General features: G+C 30.2%; 2 protein-coding genes across 2 annotated transcripts; one reads left to right on the top strand and one right to left on the bottom strand.

The window, feature by feature from the left end:
* Nucleotides 1-7,813: 7,813 nt before the first annotated feature.
* Nucleotides 7,814-9,812, top strand: LOC105164357 (uncharacterized). The gene has a single exon (XM_011082990.3). The coding sequence runs from the start codon at nt 7,978-7,980 to the stop codon at nt 9,586-9,588; it is 1,611 nt and encodes a 536-aa protein (XP_011081292.1). The 5' UTR covers nt 7,814-7,977; the 3' UTR covers nt 9,589-9,812.
* Nucleotides 9,813-10,313: 501 nt separating this feature from the next.
* Nucleotides 10,314-20,123, bottom strand: LOC105164448 (uncharacterized). The gene is made up of 12 exons (XM_088882269.1): nt 19,906-20,123; nt 18,835-18,919; nt 17,978-18,029; nt 17,532-17,552; nt 16,965-17,018; nt 16,060-16,110; nt 15,569-15,628; nt 14,859-14,924; nt 13,432-13,470; nt 12,380-12,502; nt 11,292-11,384; nt 10,314-10,693 (listed from the first exon to the last, which is right to left on the bottom strand). Exons 1-12 carry the CDS (start codon nt 20,015-20,017, stop codon nt 10,469-10,471), a joined length of 981 nt encoding a protein of 326 aa, XP_088738395.1. The 5' UTR covers nt 20,018-20,123; the 3' UTR covers nt 10,314-10,468.
* Between the last annotated feature and the right edge of the window lie 1,302 nt (nt 20,124-21,425).

The following is a 21,425-nucleotide window of genomic DNA, read 5'->3' as shown; positions in this document are numbered from 1 at the left end:
TGCAACGGGTTAGGGTTGTAGTTTCGTCTCTCATTTTGCGACGGACTGCCCTTTTCATATTATTAATTTGCAAATTTGTAATGACTTTGCAACAGATTTTGCTTTATTTTTTAAAATTGATTTATAAATTGCATAAGAAATTTAACCATAGAAAAAAAGTTAATGCATGTAAAAAAATTTAAAATTTGAATTTAAATTAATGTAAATAATTACAACGGGTATGTTAAGGATTATAATTTAAAAAATAAATGAATACATAAATCCTTATCTAGGTCCATTAGCTTCTAATCGTCTTCATCAAGAGGCTACTCTATTGGGATGGGGCTAAGTCGGCTAGAGGCTCGGCAGCTAAGGTGGCTAAAATGTTGGCCTTCTTTTTCCAACATTCGGTGAAATCTCCATGAACTTTGGTGACCTGCTTAGCTGGGTTCCTATTTATAGAAAATTCTAATTTGAATCCAACTCGTCTAATTTGAATCAATTATATGACAAGTGCAATACACTTGTCACGTAATTAGTGTACAGTTCAGTAAAAATGATTAATCACATAGCAAATGTGATACACCTACTCTATAATTGATTTGATTCGACCAAATTTGAGTCGGACAAATTTTTTTCCCTATTTAGACGTTACAAAATGAAAAAGGCTAAAAGATAGGATGTATATAAGTATTTATTAATTCAAATAAATTAAATTAAAATTGATTAATGTTTTAAAACTTACCAACTTTCTTCTATGCTGGCCGACGGAGGGCGAACTACCTCGGTAAACAGTGTTGGCCTAATTTTGATTTGTGACCATGACGGTCCAAATCAGGTAGGGAGGTAAATTGTTTCATTTTTTAAAATATAATGGGGTAAATTGCTATTTATTTTTTATAAGGGAGTAATTTGTTCATTTTTAATATCACAAGAAGGTAAAATATTGATAGACAGACGAAGGCATTCAATGGAAAAAGTATCAAACTGTATTATAGAATAGGTGATTTATAAGTAGCCTGAAAATGTGTTTTAGTTAGGTTTCATTTGGGCAATAGATATCGTTGCATGGGATTAAATGCAATTTAATCTATCTCATATGTGAAACGAGTAAAAAAATCTTCCTGTAAAAATATTTTTGGCAAATTATCCCATGTGTTTTAATAAATGAAGCAAATTACCCCTATTCATACTTTCAAAACACAGGGGATAATTTCTTTTATTATTTTTTTTTCACATGAGCTTTTTTACTTATTTCTCGTATCACAAGAAAATCATTGTATTTTCCCTTTGTTGGATGTAAAGAACCATTTTCACTGAGAATGGGCAATCCAAACAAGTTTTGGCTTTTAAAACTGAAAATGGAGCATTTGAAAATAGATCCAAACAAGAGCTCTCTGAGTATTTTAGTATTTTGGTCCTACATCTTTTAAATTTTTATCATTTCAGTCTTTTTATTCGTCGAAAATATGTTATTTGATAAAAGTATTTAGATAAATATTGTCGTATATATGTTTGCAATGTGCAATAACAATTAATTAAAACCACTAAATATTCTTTTATACATATTTTATTGTATAGTATATATAAATATATTAAATACCAATATATAGAAAATAGATAAATGTCTTATTTAGTATATCTATATAGTCTATTGTGTGTGTGTATATATATATATATATATAGAGAGAGAGAGAGAGAGGTGGGGGCAATTGAGTGAAAATTTGATCTTTTTGCTTATTGGGCCTGCGAAATATTTTATTATGGGCTCACATTTTACTACGGACCATATAAAATGAAATAAATATTGGGTCTGGAGGGTTGGAGTGGTTATCCGTTCCAATTCCTCAATATAACTATGGTCTGAATATATATGTATATATATATATATATATCAATAAAATATATATTCGATAATATATAATGACATCGTCGATACAGTAATATTATCGATGATATTGGGATGTTATTGATGATAATTAATATATATTAATTATACCATTCCACATAAAAAATTATTTGACTTGCAATAAGTCAATAATCAATCAATCGAGGGTAAATATCTATTTTCATCCATCTTTTTTTAATATCAGCAAATTCAATGAATTTTGACTGACGGAGAGACTTATTTATTAGGTGGAAGCAAATCTAATAGGTTTTAAATATAATTTTTTAAACCATAAGGGGTCTATGTGTAATTATATCAAACTTTAAGAAAAGGGAATGTAATTATCCATTAATTCTATTTAGTTTTATTAAGGAGGAGGAGGAGGAGAAGGAGGATATATTTTGTTGGGTTTTATTTGTTAGAGTAATTTGTTGGATTAATTGTTATTTGTTTGTTAATTGTTGATATATTTAGTGTTAATTATTTTTTTGATATTTTGATGATAAAAACTTTTTTTCATTATTTTTTTAAAATAATAATTTCTTAAAGTACACATTTTCTGAAAATTTGTAATTTTTTTTAAAATAAGTCTATATATTTTATAAAAAATTGTTGAAAATGTATTATTATGAAAATAATATATTCTGAAAAAAATAATTTTTTATTTTTTTTTATTCTGTTAATTTTTTGAAAATCTGTTAATCATGTGTGTAATTTATGTAATTTTAGGATATTTAAGAAAATATGTGAAATTCTTGTAATTTTTTATTTTTTAAGATAACAATGATTGTAAATTTTTGAAATAAGTATTTCTTAATTTTTTGATAATTTTATTTAATTTCTGTTATTTTTTTATTTTTTTGATAATTTTATTCAATTTTATGTAACTTTTTATAATTATTTGTAACTTTTGGTAATTTTCTGTAATTTACAAACTATTAAGACATTTTCGGATAATTCAAAAAAATAGTAGAAAAATTAGGAAAATTATTTAAATTTAGTACGCATATATAATTGTTTGGTTTTAGTCTCATTTTAGGAAAAATGACTAGGATTTAGTGCACATTTTCTAAAACTTATTAAATTTAATGCAAATTTGAAAAAAAATATAGAATTTAGTACACATTTTAAAACAATTGATAGGTTTTAGTCTGATTTTAGAAAAAAAAATGTTGGGTTTAGTCTCATTTTAGACAAATTATAATACAATGATTTAACATACTTTATAATAAATAAAATGATAATAATATATATTCATATCATTATAGTAAAGCTTATAATAATTTATGGAATTTATAATAATATAATAATAATATAATAATAATTTATATACTTTATAATAATACACTTTAATATATTAGGAAAAAATTAATTTTGTACATAATATAATACAATTAGAAGCTTTTAATTGTATAACTTTTTTAAAGTTGTAGATCCATGATAATCGGTGGTTCGTCCCCTCTAGGACATGGTCATGGCTGCGATCATAGCCTGCCCAGTCCTCTTCCAGCCATTGATGCGAAGCATGCACCTGCCATAGACCATGCCAGTGGATCCGATCACAGATGGGTCATCGATCGGGAGCTGTTCTTGAAAATGGTGGAGGAACGTCAGAGTCAGCACAACAATAATCAAGACCCTCTTTTGTCCTCTTGAAGCTCGGTAACCCCGAACGAGTGACAAGTGTGTCTGTCAGTAGCGAGCGGCCGGAATAGGGGCTGAGTCTTCGATCTCGGCTCCGAGACCCACCACATTGTTGCTGGATCATCTGACACCAGCAGGTCCACTGCTCCATCACCTCGCCACCACAATCGTCGCGCCCCGACCTTGATGATCAAGTAGCGAAACTCGTGGAGTGGATGCAGCGACTGGATCCCACCTGGCCCGATCCTCCAGCGCCCCAGCCTCCAGCTGATATCCTTGTACCCGACGGCGACGACGAAAAACCCACGATCGGAGGAGGTGCTGATTTAGATTAGGTTCTTTTTTATTTGTATGGATACAAATTTTAAACAATACTTTTATATTTATAATTAAATTATTTTTATTTTTTTGTTATATTATGTATTTTTTATATAATATTGCATATTTGACAAAAAAATCAATAATTTATTTTTATAAAAATAAATATTAAAATAGATTAAATACAATTAATTGTTATAAAAAAATTTGTCATTGCTTTTGTAACGACATTTGGAATAAGTATATCTATCATAAGGTCACGTGGCCGTTGCAACGATCGCGTAAAAGATAGCTATCAATATTGAAAGTGGCAGTCCAAAACGCTTAAAAAGCAGTGAAAAAGACAGTGGCAAAAATAAAAGCAACATACGGATAAGGAGTTACAAGGCCATTATAAAAACAGTTGAAAAAACAAATACAAAGACCGATATAACAACCATTACAACATAACTAACTGCCGTTACAAATAGTTTTCCAATACGCATAAGGAGTTACAAAGGCCGGTACATAAACAGTTGAAGAAAGAAATATAAAAACCGATACAACAACCATTGAAACATAACTAACTGCCATTATAAACAGTATTCCAAATACCACTCCTATATTGAAGTACAACCATATATATACGTGTTACAAATGCCGATATAATAATAATTAAATTAAATTTGATTAAGTCGTTAAAAAACTAGGCCCAAATGCATTTTCTGAACTTGGACTACATTTATAATGGTCTCCATAGGCCGTTACAATTAGTAACAGCTTCCAAACAAGCCATTACAAATATTTTGTAACGCCCGAAAAAGTCGATTTAGGGTGTTCTGTTACAATGGCCATCACAAATTAAAAAAAACTCTTACAAAATAATAACTTGATTGTTACAAATGTCGTTACTATAAATTTTTGTAATGTGGTTTGTTACAATTACAAATATCTCTTTATTATTTGAAAAATTACAAATACCCCCTCTAAAATTACAAATACCCTATCTGAAATTACAAATACCCCATTGTGATAGTTCATTCTAGAGAGTACTTATTAGGATATCTGTAATTTTTCAAATAACAAAAATGTATTTGTAATTAAAATAAATTTCAGAAAAATCTCCGGTGACTTACCAAAAAAAAAACAAAAACAAAAAAAAGAAGAAATATTAGATAGAAGATAGAATTAGTCTTCCAAGTATTTGTTTGGTGTTTCTTTATGTGAGAATAAGAAGAGGATTAAGCACAAGGTAAAGCTAAGAGTTAGTGAGAGAGATAAGCATTTAAGTATAGGTGGAAAGCATATCTCTTGCTTACTTGAGATGCACAAAAGTGATTCTATTGCACATTCTTCTTCAAAATATATGCCATACTCTCCTCCATCATCACCCACACCACACTACTCTAAATTATATATAATAACAAGTTGTTCTATTTAGTTTATAAGCTCTTTAAAATATTTTATAAAATATATAAAATTCTACGATGCATTTAATAAATTTTATAAAAAAAATGATATTAGAATTATATAAGAAAATATATATTATAATTAAGAGTATAAGCTCATTTAAAAAAAAAAAAAAAAGTAGAAGAAGAAGTAACGAGTTCATGACTTATTTTTAAAATTTGAGCAAGATTCTGTAATCCTGCTCGTATTAATTATAAAATTGTCATTCCCGACAATTTATAAGCTCAACGAGCTTATTTTTATCTAAATGCTTCAAGAAGTTATTATTAATATAATATCTATTTTATAAATTTTAAAAACATCGTATATGATGTACGAACTTATAAAATTTTTTAAATAAATTTGAAACAACTTCCAATGTCGAAAACATATTACTTTAGAAAAAATTATAATTTTTGTCCTGTAGGTATAGCAGAGTGATATTTTATGACCCTGTACGAATATGTTTTTACAATTTGATCCCGTAATTTTTTGAACCTCACGAATTCTGAACAGTTGCACCATAATATAGGATGTGTAGTAAACGTGGCGTACTAGTTGGGAATTTCCGACCAATATTATGAATTTTTCTAACTTATAGAACCAAATTCCGAAAATTGATTTCAACACAACCAAAATAGTAAAAAGACAATCAGTCTCAATTCATTTTATACCTTATTTTCCGACATAATTGAAATTCAAACTCTTTTTTCTCATTATCCAATATGGTTGTCTTCAAGATAAAATTTCTTGCTCGAATCTCTCTGATGTCGTCTCCTTTTTCCCAAGTCACATTCACACACAATACTGGAAAATTTTTTGTCTGGATCTGATCAAATCAAACCAATTAGAAAACAAGTCTGTTATATGTGATTGCACATTTTTCTTTAATCGTACACTAATCATAAGAAAAATATACTGCACTTACCACATAATAAATTTGATCAAAAAATTGAGTCGGGATTATAATTTTCGTTGTCTGAGAGCATCTTATCAAACTCCAAAACCAAGGAATTGAATAATGTGGAGAGGAGAGGAAGGGAAGAAAGAAAGAAAAGGATACGCTTCAAAGTGCCAAAAGACATGCAAATTTTCAATCAAAGCAAAAGCTAGCGTACGCAGTCCAAAAGAAGAATCCTGCCCACACCCACGCAACCTATTTGCCCACCCCTTTTATGACCAAAATGCCCTCACTGCTGCACATTTGAACTCATGAAATCAGCCATGGCATCTCATTTACCTACCTACAAAGTACTTCTTAATTTATACTCTTGTTTGCATAGAGAACAATACGAATACCTTCGATTCTGTATACAACGTCAATGCGTAGTTGTTCGTGTTCTTGTACTATAGTGTGATTCTATTTTTCCACGTACTCCTAATATTCTTACGCGTTTTTGTGTATATATATATATATATATATATTTAAAATTTGATGAAATTATACGTAGCTATATGTGATTTGGCAAATTATATCTAATATTTTTTAAATTTATTTTCGTGTAACAAATAAGTTCCTCAATTAATCAAGATTCACTGAATTTGTTGATATTAATATAAAAATTGAATGAAAATTAATATTTATCATCAGTTGACTTATTATTAACTTATTATAGGTCAAATAGTTTTTTTTTTTTAACTAAACTACCCTTCTAACAGTAAAGATATACTTCCTCACGTTCATTCACCTATGAATAAGTATAAGGGTAATTTGGTCATAAAAAGATTTATCTGACCTGCAATAAATTAGTAATAAGTCAATTTGGGATAAATATAAATATATTTCTAGATAATAATAAATTCGATAAATTTTGAGTAACGGATTTATTTATTAGACAGAAGCAAGTCTCAAGGATGTTAGATGTAATTTCTTAAACCACAAAAAATCTACGTGTAATTTTATCAAATCTTAAGGGAGGACAGTGCAGCTATCCCTTTTTTTCTTTTTTCGGAATTCTCATTTAATTTGTTTGGTTTTATTTTTAAATTATCCGAGGGGCACGCAAATACATTAGGGATCTTTCGTTTTGTTTTTTCAATTTTTTGGTACAAAAATACTATTAAAAAATATTACGTCTTTTTTTTTAATAAGAATTATCACAAAATATTATGATCCAAATTCATTTTCATTCTATTAAATCTAAAACCTTACAAAACATCTAACATTCAAACGTTTTCACATTTTATCAGGTCTTTTTATAAAAATACTTGTCATAAAATAGAGTTTGGTGATGCAGTCCATGCGTATTTGTACACACATAAACTATGAATCTTTAGATTGCATATTATATTATCATCATCTGTTATTTCGATCTTTCATAATTTATGTAAATGCAAATTCACATAGATGGCATCGAATTTTTCTACAAAATATATTAATAAAAAATATTTTCATTTCTTATGCAAAACTAAAAGAAATATTACCAATTTAAAATTAAGTAAAAAAAAAAAGACCTAATTTTTTGAGCAGATTGGATTAAATCAAAATTGAATTTGTGCAATGGAGAAGAGGAAAGGGCATCAAATGGCTAAAAAGAGGAAAAGCATAGCTTGAAATAAGCTCACAACTCCCTAAAACTTTCCTCATCACTCTCCCCACTTTTCTTCACTTTTCCTTAGTGCCTAAGACTTCTTCTCTCCTTCATCTCCCCCATCTCTTTCTTTCACATTCTGCGTCCATTGCCAAGATCCAAAACCCAAGTTTCTCTCTCTTCTCTTCCATGGCGGATGCAGTTTCCCACACTTCCAAACCCCAAATGCGAGCCCCTCAACTCCCGTCGGAGCATGCAAATCCCAGTAAGTTCTTCACCCATTTTCTGTACAAGGCCGTCCTTGTTACGGTCTTTCTAGTTTTGCTTCCGTTTTTCCCGTCACTGGCGCCTGAATTCATCAACCAAACTTTACATGCAAGAAGTTGGGAGCTTCTCCAGCTTATTTTTGTGGGTATAGCTGTTTCTTATGGATTATTCAGCAAGAAAAACGATGAAACTGAGAAAGATAACAGCGCCAAGCTTGATAATGCACAGTCGTACGTGTCTAAACTGCTTCAGGTTTCATCAGTTTTTGATGATGAGTCTGAGAACCAGACTGTGATTGATGAGAACAAGGTTCAGACGTGGAGTTCTCAGTACTATAGAGGGGAACCTGTAGTTGTAGTGGCTAAAGAAAGCCCTGTCGTTAAACAGGAGAATGGCGTCAGTTCAGAAATCAGCCAGAAGCCTCTGCTTTTGCCCGTCAGGAGCCTGAAACAGCGTGTTTCTGAGCAAAACCAGGCCGATTTAGGTGATGAATCTGGCCGGACAAATGGGTCTATTACTCGGTCTAGTTCTGGTTCAGGCTCAAAGAGATACAGTAGCAATTCAAGAAAACCAAGAAACGGAGAGCTTGGAGGGTTGAATGTTCAAAAATTGGAGGAGAAGTTGGAGGAAAACGTCGTCCTTCCGTCGCCAATTCCGTGGCGATCAAGGTCTGGAAGGATGGAAATGAAGGAAAATGAGGATGGCACTCTCTCCCCTTCTTTGGAGGAGCCCGAATTGAGTAGGCTTGATTCAAGATCTGTTAGGCCATCTAGGTCTAATACATCATCCAAGAATTTGTCACCTTCACCATCTGTGCCGACACCTCAGAAGCTGTCGCCATCGACGTCGTTCTCATCGGAATCACAGGCCAAAAGTAGGGAAGACGCGGTGAGGAAGAAGAACTTTTCCTCGCCTCCACCGCCACCACCACCACCCCCACCACCGTTTCTTCGGAAAGCAGTGCTGACTAAGTCCAACTCCAGTGTCACGAACAATGCAGCCGCGCCTGAGAAGTTATTGAGGCGAAGTGTGAGGAGTGTGCCTACAGAGGAATTGAGTGAGAGTGAAATGGAGGAGCCCTGGAGAAGAATGAATCATGGGGTGGAGTTCAAGGGCAGAATGCAAATCGACAGCGGGGGGAAATCCGTTCGGACATTTAGGCCTAATGAATTGGTCATAGGGACAGAGAAACAACCTATAAATTACAAGACGAAGTCCCTTGAGAAAAAGGGATATGTAGATACAACAGAGAGCTATGTGAAGTCCCCGAAGGAGGAGAGGAACGCATTGGTCGATAACGTTTTGATGGAAACTACCGATGAGGACTCTGAGGCTGAAACTGAGGATGATTACTTTGAAGGAAGTTCAGGCAATGGAGAAGCTGCAGCTGATAACAGCGTTAACGACGTTGGACCCGATGTGGACAAGAAAGCTGATGAATTCATAGCGAAATTCCGGGAGCAGATCAGGTTACAGAGAATCGAGTCAATCAGAAGATCGACTGCACAGCGCGCTGGGAAGACACTGAGGTGAAAATGGTGGAATGAAGCAACATGCAATATACTTTTTCTTTGTTTTTTTGGGTTTTTTCCCTTATTGTTTCCCAAATTATGGGTAGTGGTATAGATGGATTTCAGTGATGTACCAGCTGGGGTCTTTTTACTAAAATTCAGGCAGATAATTGACTATGGTTTATCTGATATTAAACCCCTGATCATAGCTTTTGCATGAATGAAGATGCAAGAATTTCAAATTAAGTGACTTCCAAGGCACAAAACATTGTATGTGTGATCTGTTTTTCACTAATGTCACAAACATCCATCAGACCCTTAATATTCATGGATCTCTTGGACGAGTGATATATGTGTTGCGTAGTTATGATCACAAGTGAACATTTTTTAGCACCCAAACGTATTATTGATAAGTAGAATGTCCGAAGAGATTGTTGTTAGAGAAATGAGCCTACACAACCATCCAGCAGCAAGGCTTAATGTTCTCTGCTCTGTTCTCTTTTTCTGTATTTTGCAGAAAATTTTTGTCTGAATCATGTTTGGCCCAATCAAACCTGAACTATACTAATCACACAACAAGTGTATTGCACTTTTCATATGATTATATGGCGGCTGACGTGTAGAGGTAGTTATCGGCAGTTAGGATTGTTCTTTTTTTCCAGGCGTCTGTGCAGCTATTTAAGAGCTACCTCAGCTTGAAGATCAAGTGATTTGGATGAGAGATTTTTCCATAAGCTTACAGTAAATGGCATTGCCCTTATTCTCATACTCTTTTAATTGCGGATTCGACACAATTACACCCTAACTAAACACCTACATCTCGAAGCTCTTTGCTGCCTGCATGATTCCTCCATGCATCACCAACACTTTTCTAGCTCGTTGATCGCCCTAGCAAGCAAAGTCTAGTTTCCGATGGTGGTGACCTCCTCAGAGCCAGTGCTTTCCTTAGCCGCGGCGCTGTCATGAACATCCGGCCGACGCCTGCTGCCCCGCAAGTATGGAACAACATACTTCTTGATATCAGCATCTGACATATCAATATGAGCGCCTGCTGCTTTGATGAACTTCACTCTTCCCGCTTTGTCCAAGCTTTTCAAACCAATCCAGTCCTCGGTGTAAAGCTTCGTCTGAAGGTGAAAACTAGCCTTAGGATATAATTTATTTCACAAGATCCAAGTTTATAAATAGGTGAATCGACTCCGAAAATTCTCAATTTATACCAAACACCTTTCATTATGGTTTGGAAGGAAAATACTGATATGACCACAAAAAATTACATAAATTTTTAGTTTTGCCCTTCATTTAACATTCATATATATAGTTTTGTATTTATAAAGGGATAAATAATATATATATATATATATATAGAGTGAGATTAACATCATTATATTTTTCTCTTCATAAGTTCAAAATTGTTACATGAAAACACTAACTGAGGGGTAAAATTAGAAATTTGTGCAACTTTTTTAATTAACTTCAACATTTTTCATCCAAATCCTAACAAAAAGGATCAGGGGTAAACGATGAATTTCAGAAGGGGTACAAATGTAATTTCAAAACCTTTCTGAAAGAAAATATAATTTCGTATGTTTAAAAATGATGCAAGTATAGTTAACTTTTTATTTTATTTAATAAAAGATTTTATACGCATTACATGTATATGAGAATTGAAATAAAAAATGTAACAAAATTTTGAATAAAAAGTTGAATCCGATGGGCAGGTACCTCCTGAGGCTGTAAAATTGTTCCTAAGCCCCCATCTGCATAATATCCAAACCATGAGCTCTCTTTGGGCTTGATCACGGTGTCATTTGCATTCTGTGGAGACAAAAAAGCATTGGCGGTAAAGCGATGATTCAAACAAGTAATATAGGAAACAATAAATGTATAGGTACAAAAGATAATTAAAGGTTTGATTGGACAAAATATTTTTGGGTAAATTGCATAGACCCCCCTATATTTTTATTGTTTAGGTAAAAAACCCCTGAGTTAATTTTATAAAAAAAAAATTCCTGTATTTTTTAAAATAATGCACAATCTCCTCCTCCGTTAATTAGGTTAACGGTATTAAGTTTTTAAAGAATTGACCGTTATGCTCTTGTGATGATAGCCATTGATCTTCACTAAATAAGAATGAACAATCCAGTATTTTAAATATATATTTTATATTATAACAAAGACCGCCAATCTTTTGGGTTGCCCCTGCAAGTAAAATAGGTTCTAGGCGACCTCACATAGTCTGGGTCGCCCAGATCCATGAAGAGGCGGTGGAGAAGGCGATGGTGGAAGCTTGGGAAAGAAGACGACAGTTTTTCTTTTTTTTTTTTAGTTTTTTATTTTATGTAAATTTTGTATATAAATATATACATATAAAACAAATCTACATTTGATAATTTTATTTTTTGTAAAATAAGTAAAAATAATCTAATTTTCTAAAATTTAAAAATAATAAGAGAACTACTAAGTTTTGAATGCCAAATTTATAATAATTAGTTTTTGTCACACGCGATTTCCATGAGCATAGTGTGAGAGAGAAATATGCAGTAGTGGATAGTTAAGAGAAAAAAAATATAATTTTGAAATTATTAAAAAAAATTAAAATTATTAATTTGACCAAATTTTTTTAAAGAGAAGAAATAAAATGAAGGGTAAATTTGGGTATTTAAAAATTTAGACGACAAAAAATTTTCTTTTTGTAATAGTATAGATGTTATAACAAATGAAGGTAGAAACAAAAAGATAGCTTAATTAAGGCATGCAGAGGGACAGGGAGAGGAAGCATACTCCAAATCATGAAAATGGGACATTCATACCATGATAAGCACAAGGTTTTTCAGGCTGCTAAACCTTTTCTTGTAAATAGGGTTTCTTTGATCAGGACGTTCATTGTTGAGCTTTGGGAGAAACCTGCATTTCTCCAAGTAGTCTGGAATATTCTGTCAAAATAAATGTTTAAGTTGTCCGAGACAAGAATTATTTAATATTTAATATCTTACTGTATGAGTATAATTATATCTGAATTATCATTTAAAAATATAAAATTATACTTTTCTCAATGAAATTTTTAAAATTATATTTATACCCCTTTTAAAAGTTTGTTGTTTACATCAAATCTCATTTTGTTAAGATTTAGACGAAAAATGTTTACATTAGAAAAAAAAATGCATAAATTAAAGTCTGATGTGGCAGATGAGGTGGACTTATTTTCTTGAGTAATAATATTTTTTAGTCCACTAATTTTGTCCATGGTTTAATTTGTCCCATGCGGCACTAAAGAATACCTTGGCACTTAAAGTAGATATTTTTTGGAAAAAATGCAATTTATCCCCTTGTGATATAAAAAATGAGCAAAAAGCCCCCTATAAAAAATAAAACAGCAAATTACCCCCCTATCTAGACCATTGATAGGGGGTAATTTGCTAATTCTTTTTACACAGAGGGTGTTTTTACTCATTTCACATAATTAATACAGAGGGGTAAATTGCATTTAACCCGATATTTTTTATCTCTTCTCTCCCACATAAATACTTAAATAAAAAAAATGGTCAAATTTCATAAAAACAAGCTTTGACTTAGAGCTAAGTTAATAAATTAAAAAAAAAATTATCCCTTTATAAGTATAAAAATATACATGTAAAATGAGGGTCGAAATTTAAAGTTTATGTAATTTTTTTTTTCGCTCACATCAGTATTTTCCCTCCAAACGTAATCGAAGGGGTTCAAATGTAAATTGAAAATTTTTTAATGGGGTATAAATATACTTCCAAAAATTCTCAAAAAAAATATAATTTAGTATTTTTAGATGGATGTAAGTGTAAGTAAACGTATAATTTATATGAATCTTGAAAGCGGAAAGGTAACGTACATGTGGTAACTTGGTATATCCACTGGGAGCAAACCGGTTCTGCAAATTATATATAGATTATAGTTATTTTTAGAGGAAAAACACATCAACTTACAAACCTGTTTTTTTTTAAAAAAAAAAAAATGCATCATGGTTTTTATTAATTTTTCATATATTTTTATTTTTTGTATTACTTTTTCGTTTCCCTTACAAAAATCGACACTATAAAAAATATAGCATTTAATCATGGCTGAAATTGTTAATATAGTCGTAATAAAAAGTTATTAATTATGACCATGCAATAATTGTTAGTTGTGATTTTTGTGAATGTGGATAATATATTTGTCATGACAGAAACATTTGAACCCATGACAAAAATAATTTTCATTGTGAGTAAATTAAATTTTCCATATTAATTTTTTTAATTGTAATTAATAATAGTTATTTACTATTTAATCCAAAGCCACTAAAGCCGTGGAAAATAGTAATTTTTTTTAAGTACAACGTGCAAACATAGCATATATAAGGTAACATTTAAATATACGTCTAGATTGTACCATTTATTTAATTGTGTAAACTATTTTCTTTTCATAATATCGGCTCAGTCTGAATCCTACAAGTCCTGATTGGGTTTGATATGAAATCAGACCACATGTGATTTTGATTGAGAAATCCAGACAGGCGGACCTTTTTCCTATCTTTGTTACAATTAAAACTTTTTCATCCATCACTCAATCTAATCAAGTAAATAATTTATAGTTTTTTATTAATTTATCAAACTTACAACAAATTCATTCGAGCCCTATAAACCATTTATCCAAACTGCGAAAGTAATCGAGCCCTTAATTTTGTTTTCTATCCATCTCAACGGACTTCATTTTTCAGCGTGTCGGGATTGGAATTTAAGAATTTAAGTCTACAACAGTAAAAAGGGGGTTTATTTAGAAGAATATTGTACCTATTTCAATTTTCACAGAGGCAACTTGAATTTAACCCCATGCATATATCAGTTTCACAAGGGAAAAAACAAAGGAATACATATATATATATATATATATGTAGGGTTAATTATGTTTTGCTATCCAAACTATGATCGTTTTTTACTCTTTGATATCTAAACTTTTTTTTGTATCAACTTACTATCTCAACTTTATAAAATTTTGCACTTTGTCATTTATAACTGTTTTTTAACCAAGTTTTTTGTTAAAACAAAATCACATGCACTGCACATGTAATATTAAGGATTATGTGATGTGATATTTTTCGCATATGCACAATATGCAATGTTTTTCCGACAACAAAAAGTCAATGAAAAAAAAGGGTCATATATGGCGAAGTATAAATTTTATAAAATTGAGATAATAAGTTGATACAAAAAAATGATGAAATAATATAAAAACGACTATACGTTGAAAGAAAAAATATAATTTACCCATATATGTATATACCTGGACATAGTCGGAGTAAATGCCAGCTCTCATTATTTTATCTGCTATAGCACGAGAGGGCCCTGTCTGCATATATATATATATATATATATATATCAAATACAAAATTCATTCCAAGAAATTACCGAGAAACAAAGCGAAGATTATGTTTTAAAAAGTTGTGATGAAATTACTCTCAACTAATAACTTTTCATAAATGTTCAATAAATTTAAAGGTAAATTACACACATCTTTCCTGTCATATTGTAACATAATTACAAATACGTTTCATTATTTTAGAAAGTATAAATATCCCTCAAATAGAACATAATCATGTAGACCCTGAACGGCGATGTGGAAATTACTATATTGCCCTTGTTGATTTTTTTTTTTTTTAAAAAAGCATTTGACTTAATGTAAAAAAAAATTGAGCTGCGGGTGAGTAAGTAAATATTCCATAAGGAGATACTAGTACATAAAAATATTTTGAAAAATTCTAAAAAAATATATAAAAATTATAATATATAATCAAAAGGGACATTCTGACTAGTTCACTATAAAAATTAACGAAAGCTAAAGAAATAAACTTGTTGTTAGACAAACGTTAAAATTAGAGTAGGTATTTTTAATTTTTTAAATAATAAAAATATTTATAATTATGTTAAATTTCAAGGAACGTGGCGATTATTTTCCCATATATTTAATCAGACAGAAAGGAAATATCAACTTACATAGCGGGGAACTGAGGCAATTCCAGCTTGGGGTGCTCCTATAGAGATAAAATTTTGAACCTGGTGCATATATAAATATAAAAAATCATATATAATAATTATTCTGGTGAATATAATATATGTGTTATTAAACACATATTTTTCTTTAAAAAATGAAAATAAAAACATAAACAAACACGATAAATTTATAAGATCAAAAAATATCTTATAAATAAATTTAGCCAAACACAAATCAGAAAAAAATTCAGAAATACATCACCAAAATTCACATTTTTGGGTGAATAGCCATTTACCCTATGTGATACTGGAAATGAGCAAATTACTTCTGTACCGAAGAAAAAATAAAAAGTAATTGACCTCCTTGTATTTTTTAAATTGCTGCATTTTAAAAAGCACAAGAAGGTAAATTGTCTTTTTTTTTTTTCTGTATAAAGTAATTTGCTCATTTACAATACCACATGAGGATTGCTTGCATTTTTCTCTTTGTTCACCTGAGGTGCCCCTTCACAAAACTCCACAATGCCCCGGCCAATAAGGTTGCCCTAAAACGACACAAATTACATTTTAGAATTAATGTTAAATTGATGAGCATGCAAATATTAAAATTGGACCATATTATATATATATATATATGTGCTTTATTTTAAGATATAATTATTATATATATACAAATCAAGAAGCAATAAAATTTACTTTGCTTATGTTGTCCTACGCAAAGTGCACCAGCTCATGAAGTTAATTATTTACTTATTTATTTTGGAAATTCATTTTATTCTTGTTTCTTTTATATAAATCATTTAAATCTTAAAGGGTACTTAAGTATATTAAAATTTCGAATCATGAATTTTTTTAAAAAAATAATAAATAAAAACTATTATATAGTAAACTATATATCATAGATGATCCATAAGCTCTTCATATTTTGATCATACCTCTTGAGTAGGTACAAGAAATATAATATATAGCTATGGTTAATTATCATAATTAATAATAAATAGTTGTAGCAAATAGTTATTGACCACGGCCACGTAATTGGCCGTGATTTTTGTGAGGGTGGATAAAAGACATGGCAAATATTTTTACCATAACTCTTCGCTGTAACAAATAATTCTTTTATGATGAAAAAACCTAATTTTTTCATCGATTTTATTTAACCATAGTTAATAATAGTTATTTTGTTTTAATAAATTTTTTAATAATATAGAACTGAAAAGAAGCAATAATTTTATTAATAATGTAGAATTTTAATAATAATACAGCAAATTAAAATACTGCATTACAACTAATTAAATCAATAAATGATAGATTAAAATCGAAAAAATGTAGTCCAATTATATATTTTTTTTATTTAAAAATAGACTATTTCAATTAATTTGATTACTTTTGATTATATTACCTGGGAAAGGCCAACAATATTGTATCCTCCTGACAGTTCTTTCATCGACTTCACCTATAAAATTAACATTGTCAGTTGGGTAAAACCTAATAATACTGAAGAATTATGTCAGAATTTATTCTTTTGTCCTGTAAGTATGAATTTCTTTTTTAGTTCACTTAAAATTCATTTCGGTAGTAAGTACGTACAATAATTTGAAAAAACGACACGTTGAAGACAAATTGTTAATTTCGCTAGAAAAGAATCATTGTACGTGTCACACGATCGACGTCAGCTAAATTGGCAATTTTCGGCAACAATTGTATAAATAAACTACAATTACCTTAATGTCTGACATAATTACATAGCTGTATTTATAATTTTTGAAATAATAAGATGATATTCATAATTATGTCAAACTTAGGGGAGGTAATCGTAATTTACCCTCTTTTTCAATTATTGTCCTCGATTACCAAGATAAATTTCAAATGGACCAAAATGTAATATCTCTACATTTATAGGTCTAAAATTATAATTTTTTGAAAAAATTAATGCTATCACAAAGAAAAAGAGAGAGAGTTTGCCCACTTTCTTACAAGCTTCTTCAACCTGTGGAGGAGGAAAATAAAAATCAAACCAAGAAGAAAATAAAAATAAGTAGATGCCAAGAAAAAACAAAAAAAGGGGAAAAGTATTATTTTAGTCCGTTAAGTATGCCTAATTTTAATTTTAGTCCGATAACTATGTTCATTTTTGTTTAGGTCCAGTAACTTACAAAATTGCTTACTTTTAGTCCTCTGGCAGAATTTCAGACAATTTTACCCCTATGAGTATATATGGACTAAAACTGCCTTTCAAAGTTGCATAGGGGTAAAATTGTCCGAAAATCTGACAGAGGACTAAACGTAAGCAATTTCGTAAGTTACTGGATTTAAACAAAAATGAACATAGTTATCGGACTAAAATTAAAATCAGACATACTTAACGGACTAAAATAATACTTTTCCCAAAAAAAAATAACAATAACTAATTACCTGCTTCTCAAGGGGAATAAACCATGAACTCCAAGTTCCATTTCCTATCTCCCTGCAAGTTGAGGCCATTTATGAATAATGGATGTTCACTGATAATACGGACCATAATATCATAATCCTTTTTTTTTTTTTTAATTTTTTGATTTTCTACGAAAATTCGAATCTGTCAAAAAGTTTGATCCATGATTTGTAATTTTATTTTATAATTTTAAGACGAAAATATTTCTCGACTTTGAATCCGTATATAAAATGTGAAAATTATCCGCAGATTTAGTTCTGTCTTTTATTTTAATTTCTGTAGCCCTATTTTCTTCTATTGTCTCTATCAATTCAACAGTCGGAACATTGAGGAATTTTTGAAATATAAATTTTTAGTCCCAAAAGGAAAAAAATTCAAGCAATCCCTTTGTGATATTATAAATGAGCAAATTATTTCCCTATGAATATAAAGAAAAAAAAACCAATACTTTACCTCCCTGTAATTTAAAACATACAGCAATTTACCCCCTGTAATTGTCATTATTTTTTTATAGGGGGTGTAATTTGTTAATTTGCAACATCACAGGAAGATAAATTGCATTAAACTCATCCCATAAGTGCTACGAGTTCAATTTAATCAAACTAAAATAATCGACTTTTTTGTTCTTGTTAACAAGAGTCACTCCGTTTCACCCCCAAATTGTGGTACGTACTAAAAGTATCACCGAATTCTATGTACGTACTAAAATATATGTAATATCGTAGAGTATTTTACATACAGAACTGTCTCAATATTCCAGAAAAAAAAAAAAAAAAGAAAGAAAAGCACAACCGGAAAAGAAATAAGAAGGAAGAAACAATTGAAGTAGGTAGCATACAGGCAGAATCCTTTGGAGTGTGACCATTCTGTTAGTCGCGTAATGTACCATGTAGGCCTTGGATTGGAGCACTGAGTATTCACCCCTAATTAAGCACATTGGAAAATATATATATATATTTTAAATTAATTATTTACAGATAATAGATGTTAGACTTAAGTTGAATGACATGGAATGGAAAAAATTATCATTTTTGTTTCATAATTTAGATCCAGTAAAAGAACAAAAAAAATTTAAATCCGATCTAATTTCAGTCTTATTGTTTATAGCATTCTTGGGAATAATCTAGTAACTTGCAAAAACTCTGGTTTTTAGTTGTTGTACCAACTTCTGTTAGGGAATTTGACGAAAACAATCACGTGCAAGTCACATGGCCGGTGTTTTTTTTTTATTTTTTTCAAATGGAGGAAAATGACTACTTGACTTGCACGTAATATTTCCATCAATTTCCTAAGGAAAGTTGATAGAATGATTGAAGTGAGAACTTTTTCGAGTTAAGGGATTATTTTATGAAATTCCATAAGCAATAGGACTAAATATATATACATGACCAAAAAAAGAATTGGGTTAGTTACATTTTGCCATCTGAACTATGATCATTTTTACGCTTCTGCATCTATTTTTTTTTATGTCAATTTACTATTTCAACTTTACAAAATTTGCACTTTTCCATTTATAATATTTTTTCAACCAAGATTTTTTTCTAAAAAACATCACATACAGTGCATTTATAACATTTTTTCAACCAAGATTTTTGTCTAAAAAACATCACATATAGTGCGCATGATGTGATATTTGAAGGTTATGTGACGTGATATTTTTAACATAATGCAAAGCATGTGATGTTTTTCCAGCACAAAAAATCAATAAAAAAGTATATCATATATGGCGAAGTGCAAATTTCGCAAAAAATTAAAAAATTCAATGCAAAAATATAAAAATGGGCATAATTCGAATGACAAAATGTAACCTACCAAAAAAATAAAAAATTCCCACACGGGATGTAAGAATAGTACAAAGATAAGGGAGAAAAATAAATAAAAAAGAAAAGGAGAAGAATTAGGGTTATACCATGAAGCAAAATGAAAGGTTTAGGGGCTGAGAAAGATGGCTTCCAAGAAAACGCCCGGACAGTCAGCACCATGAAGATGACTAAAAGCGATGCTTCCGATTGACAACCCATTGCTTAAGTGATGATTTTTATGCAAAAATATGTTGAAATTGAGGGTTTTTATCTTTTCACGGTGGTTGTGGTGTGGAGGATTTTTGGGTTAGAAATACCATTTTGTTCCTCTTCCTCATAGTTAATGCTTTTTTCCAAGATAATTCTAGGGATTTATAAGGAAAAGGGCTTAATATAATTTACCCTTTTTGATATTGTAAATGAGTAAATTATCTCATTATGATTAAAAAAAATAGTAATTTACCTCACTGTCTAAGGAGGTAAATTGCTTCATTTTAAAAAATACTGAGGGGGTAAATTGCTGCATTTTGAAAAATACAGTGAAATAAATTGCTTTTTTTTTTTTTTTTCTTCTTATCAGGAGTAATTTGCTCATTTATATTAATATCACAGGAAGCTGCTTGCGTTTTTTCCGATACGAAATATGTATGTCTTATTTGTTGTAGAAAAGATTGTAATTAGTTTGAGATTTTGAGTGATGCAGTCATTATGAAGTGTGTTATTGTTTGTTGCTACGGATAAATACAATTAATAACGTCATGCTAAAATCATTAATGTGAGGTCTTGCTCTATTCCAAGAGTGGTTAATTTGGATGTATTTCGAAGAGGAGTTTAAATCTCATTTATCTAATTTTGTAAAGCATTATGGATTGTAGAAAGAGTTCACTAAAAAAAAAATAATTTAATAGCGACTGATATTTTCCACGGCCAAAAACCATTACAATTACTGACGATTTTAGAAGGATCTTCGACGGCTATCAATCGGCAACTCAACACTCGAATTCGTTGGGAATTAATAATTCATTGGAAAATCATATGCAGTTTGATGAAGATTTGGTTGGGGAGAAATCCGTCGCTAATCATTGGAAAATATATCACATTGAATACGTCGACTATTTGTAACGGATTTTTTATGAATGATGTGTTCTCTGAAATTTCCAATGTGTTATCTGAAAATGATCAAATAAGTACTAAAAAAAATTTATCTTTTTACACAAATAAATGAGTGTTGTTTTATTTATTTGAACGTCTAATTGCATAAATAACTTATATAACGTTGATATTAGACTCTTTAGTGTAATTGATTAATCTTTTATTTACCGTTATTTTTATTAAATGTATTGTTGATGTAAGTACTAAATAAGAATAAAAGTATCCTTTTACAATCAGAGCAAACTCTCACAACATTCATATTTTTATATATGGCATACATTTTTGTTTTTAAAATAGAAGCAGTAATTATATTATTACATTAATGTTTGAATAAATTGAGCAGTACATCAATTCAATTAATACATTAATATAATTATTCAGAATTATAAAATAATAAATTATAATAAACTCACATAAAAATGAAACAAACACCCACACTTCTAATGAGACTCGAACCCACAATTTACCAAAATAT

The sequence above is a fragment of the Sesamum indicum genome, linkage group LG6 (genome assembly GCF_026168435.1).
Source record: "Sesamum indicum cultivar Baizhima isolate 11 linkage group LG6, ASM2616843v1, whole genome shotgun sequence".
NCBI classification, from domain to species: domain Eukaryota; kingdom Viridiplantae; phylum Streptophyta; class Magnoliopsida; order Lamiales; family Pedaliaceae; genus Sesamum; species Sesamum indicum.
This window is presented reverse-complemented; position numbering and strand designations above follow the sequence as displayed.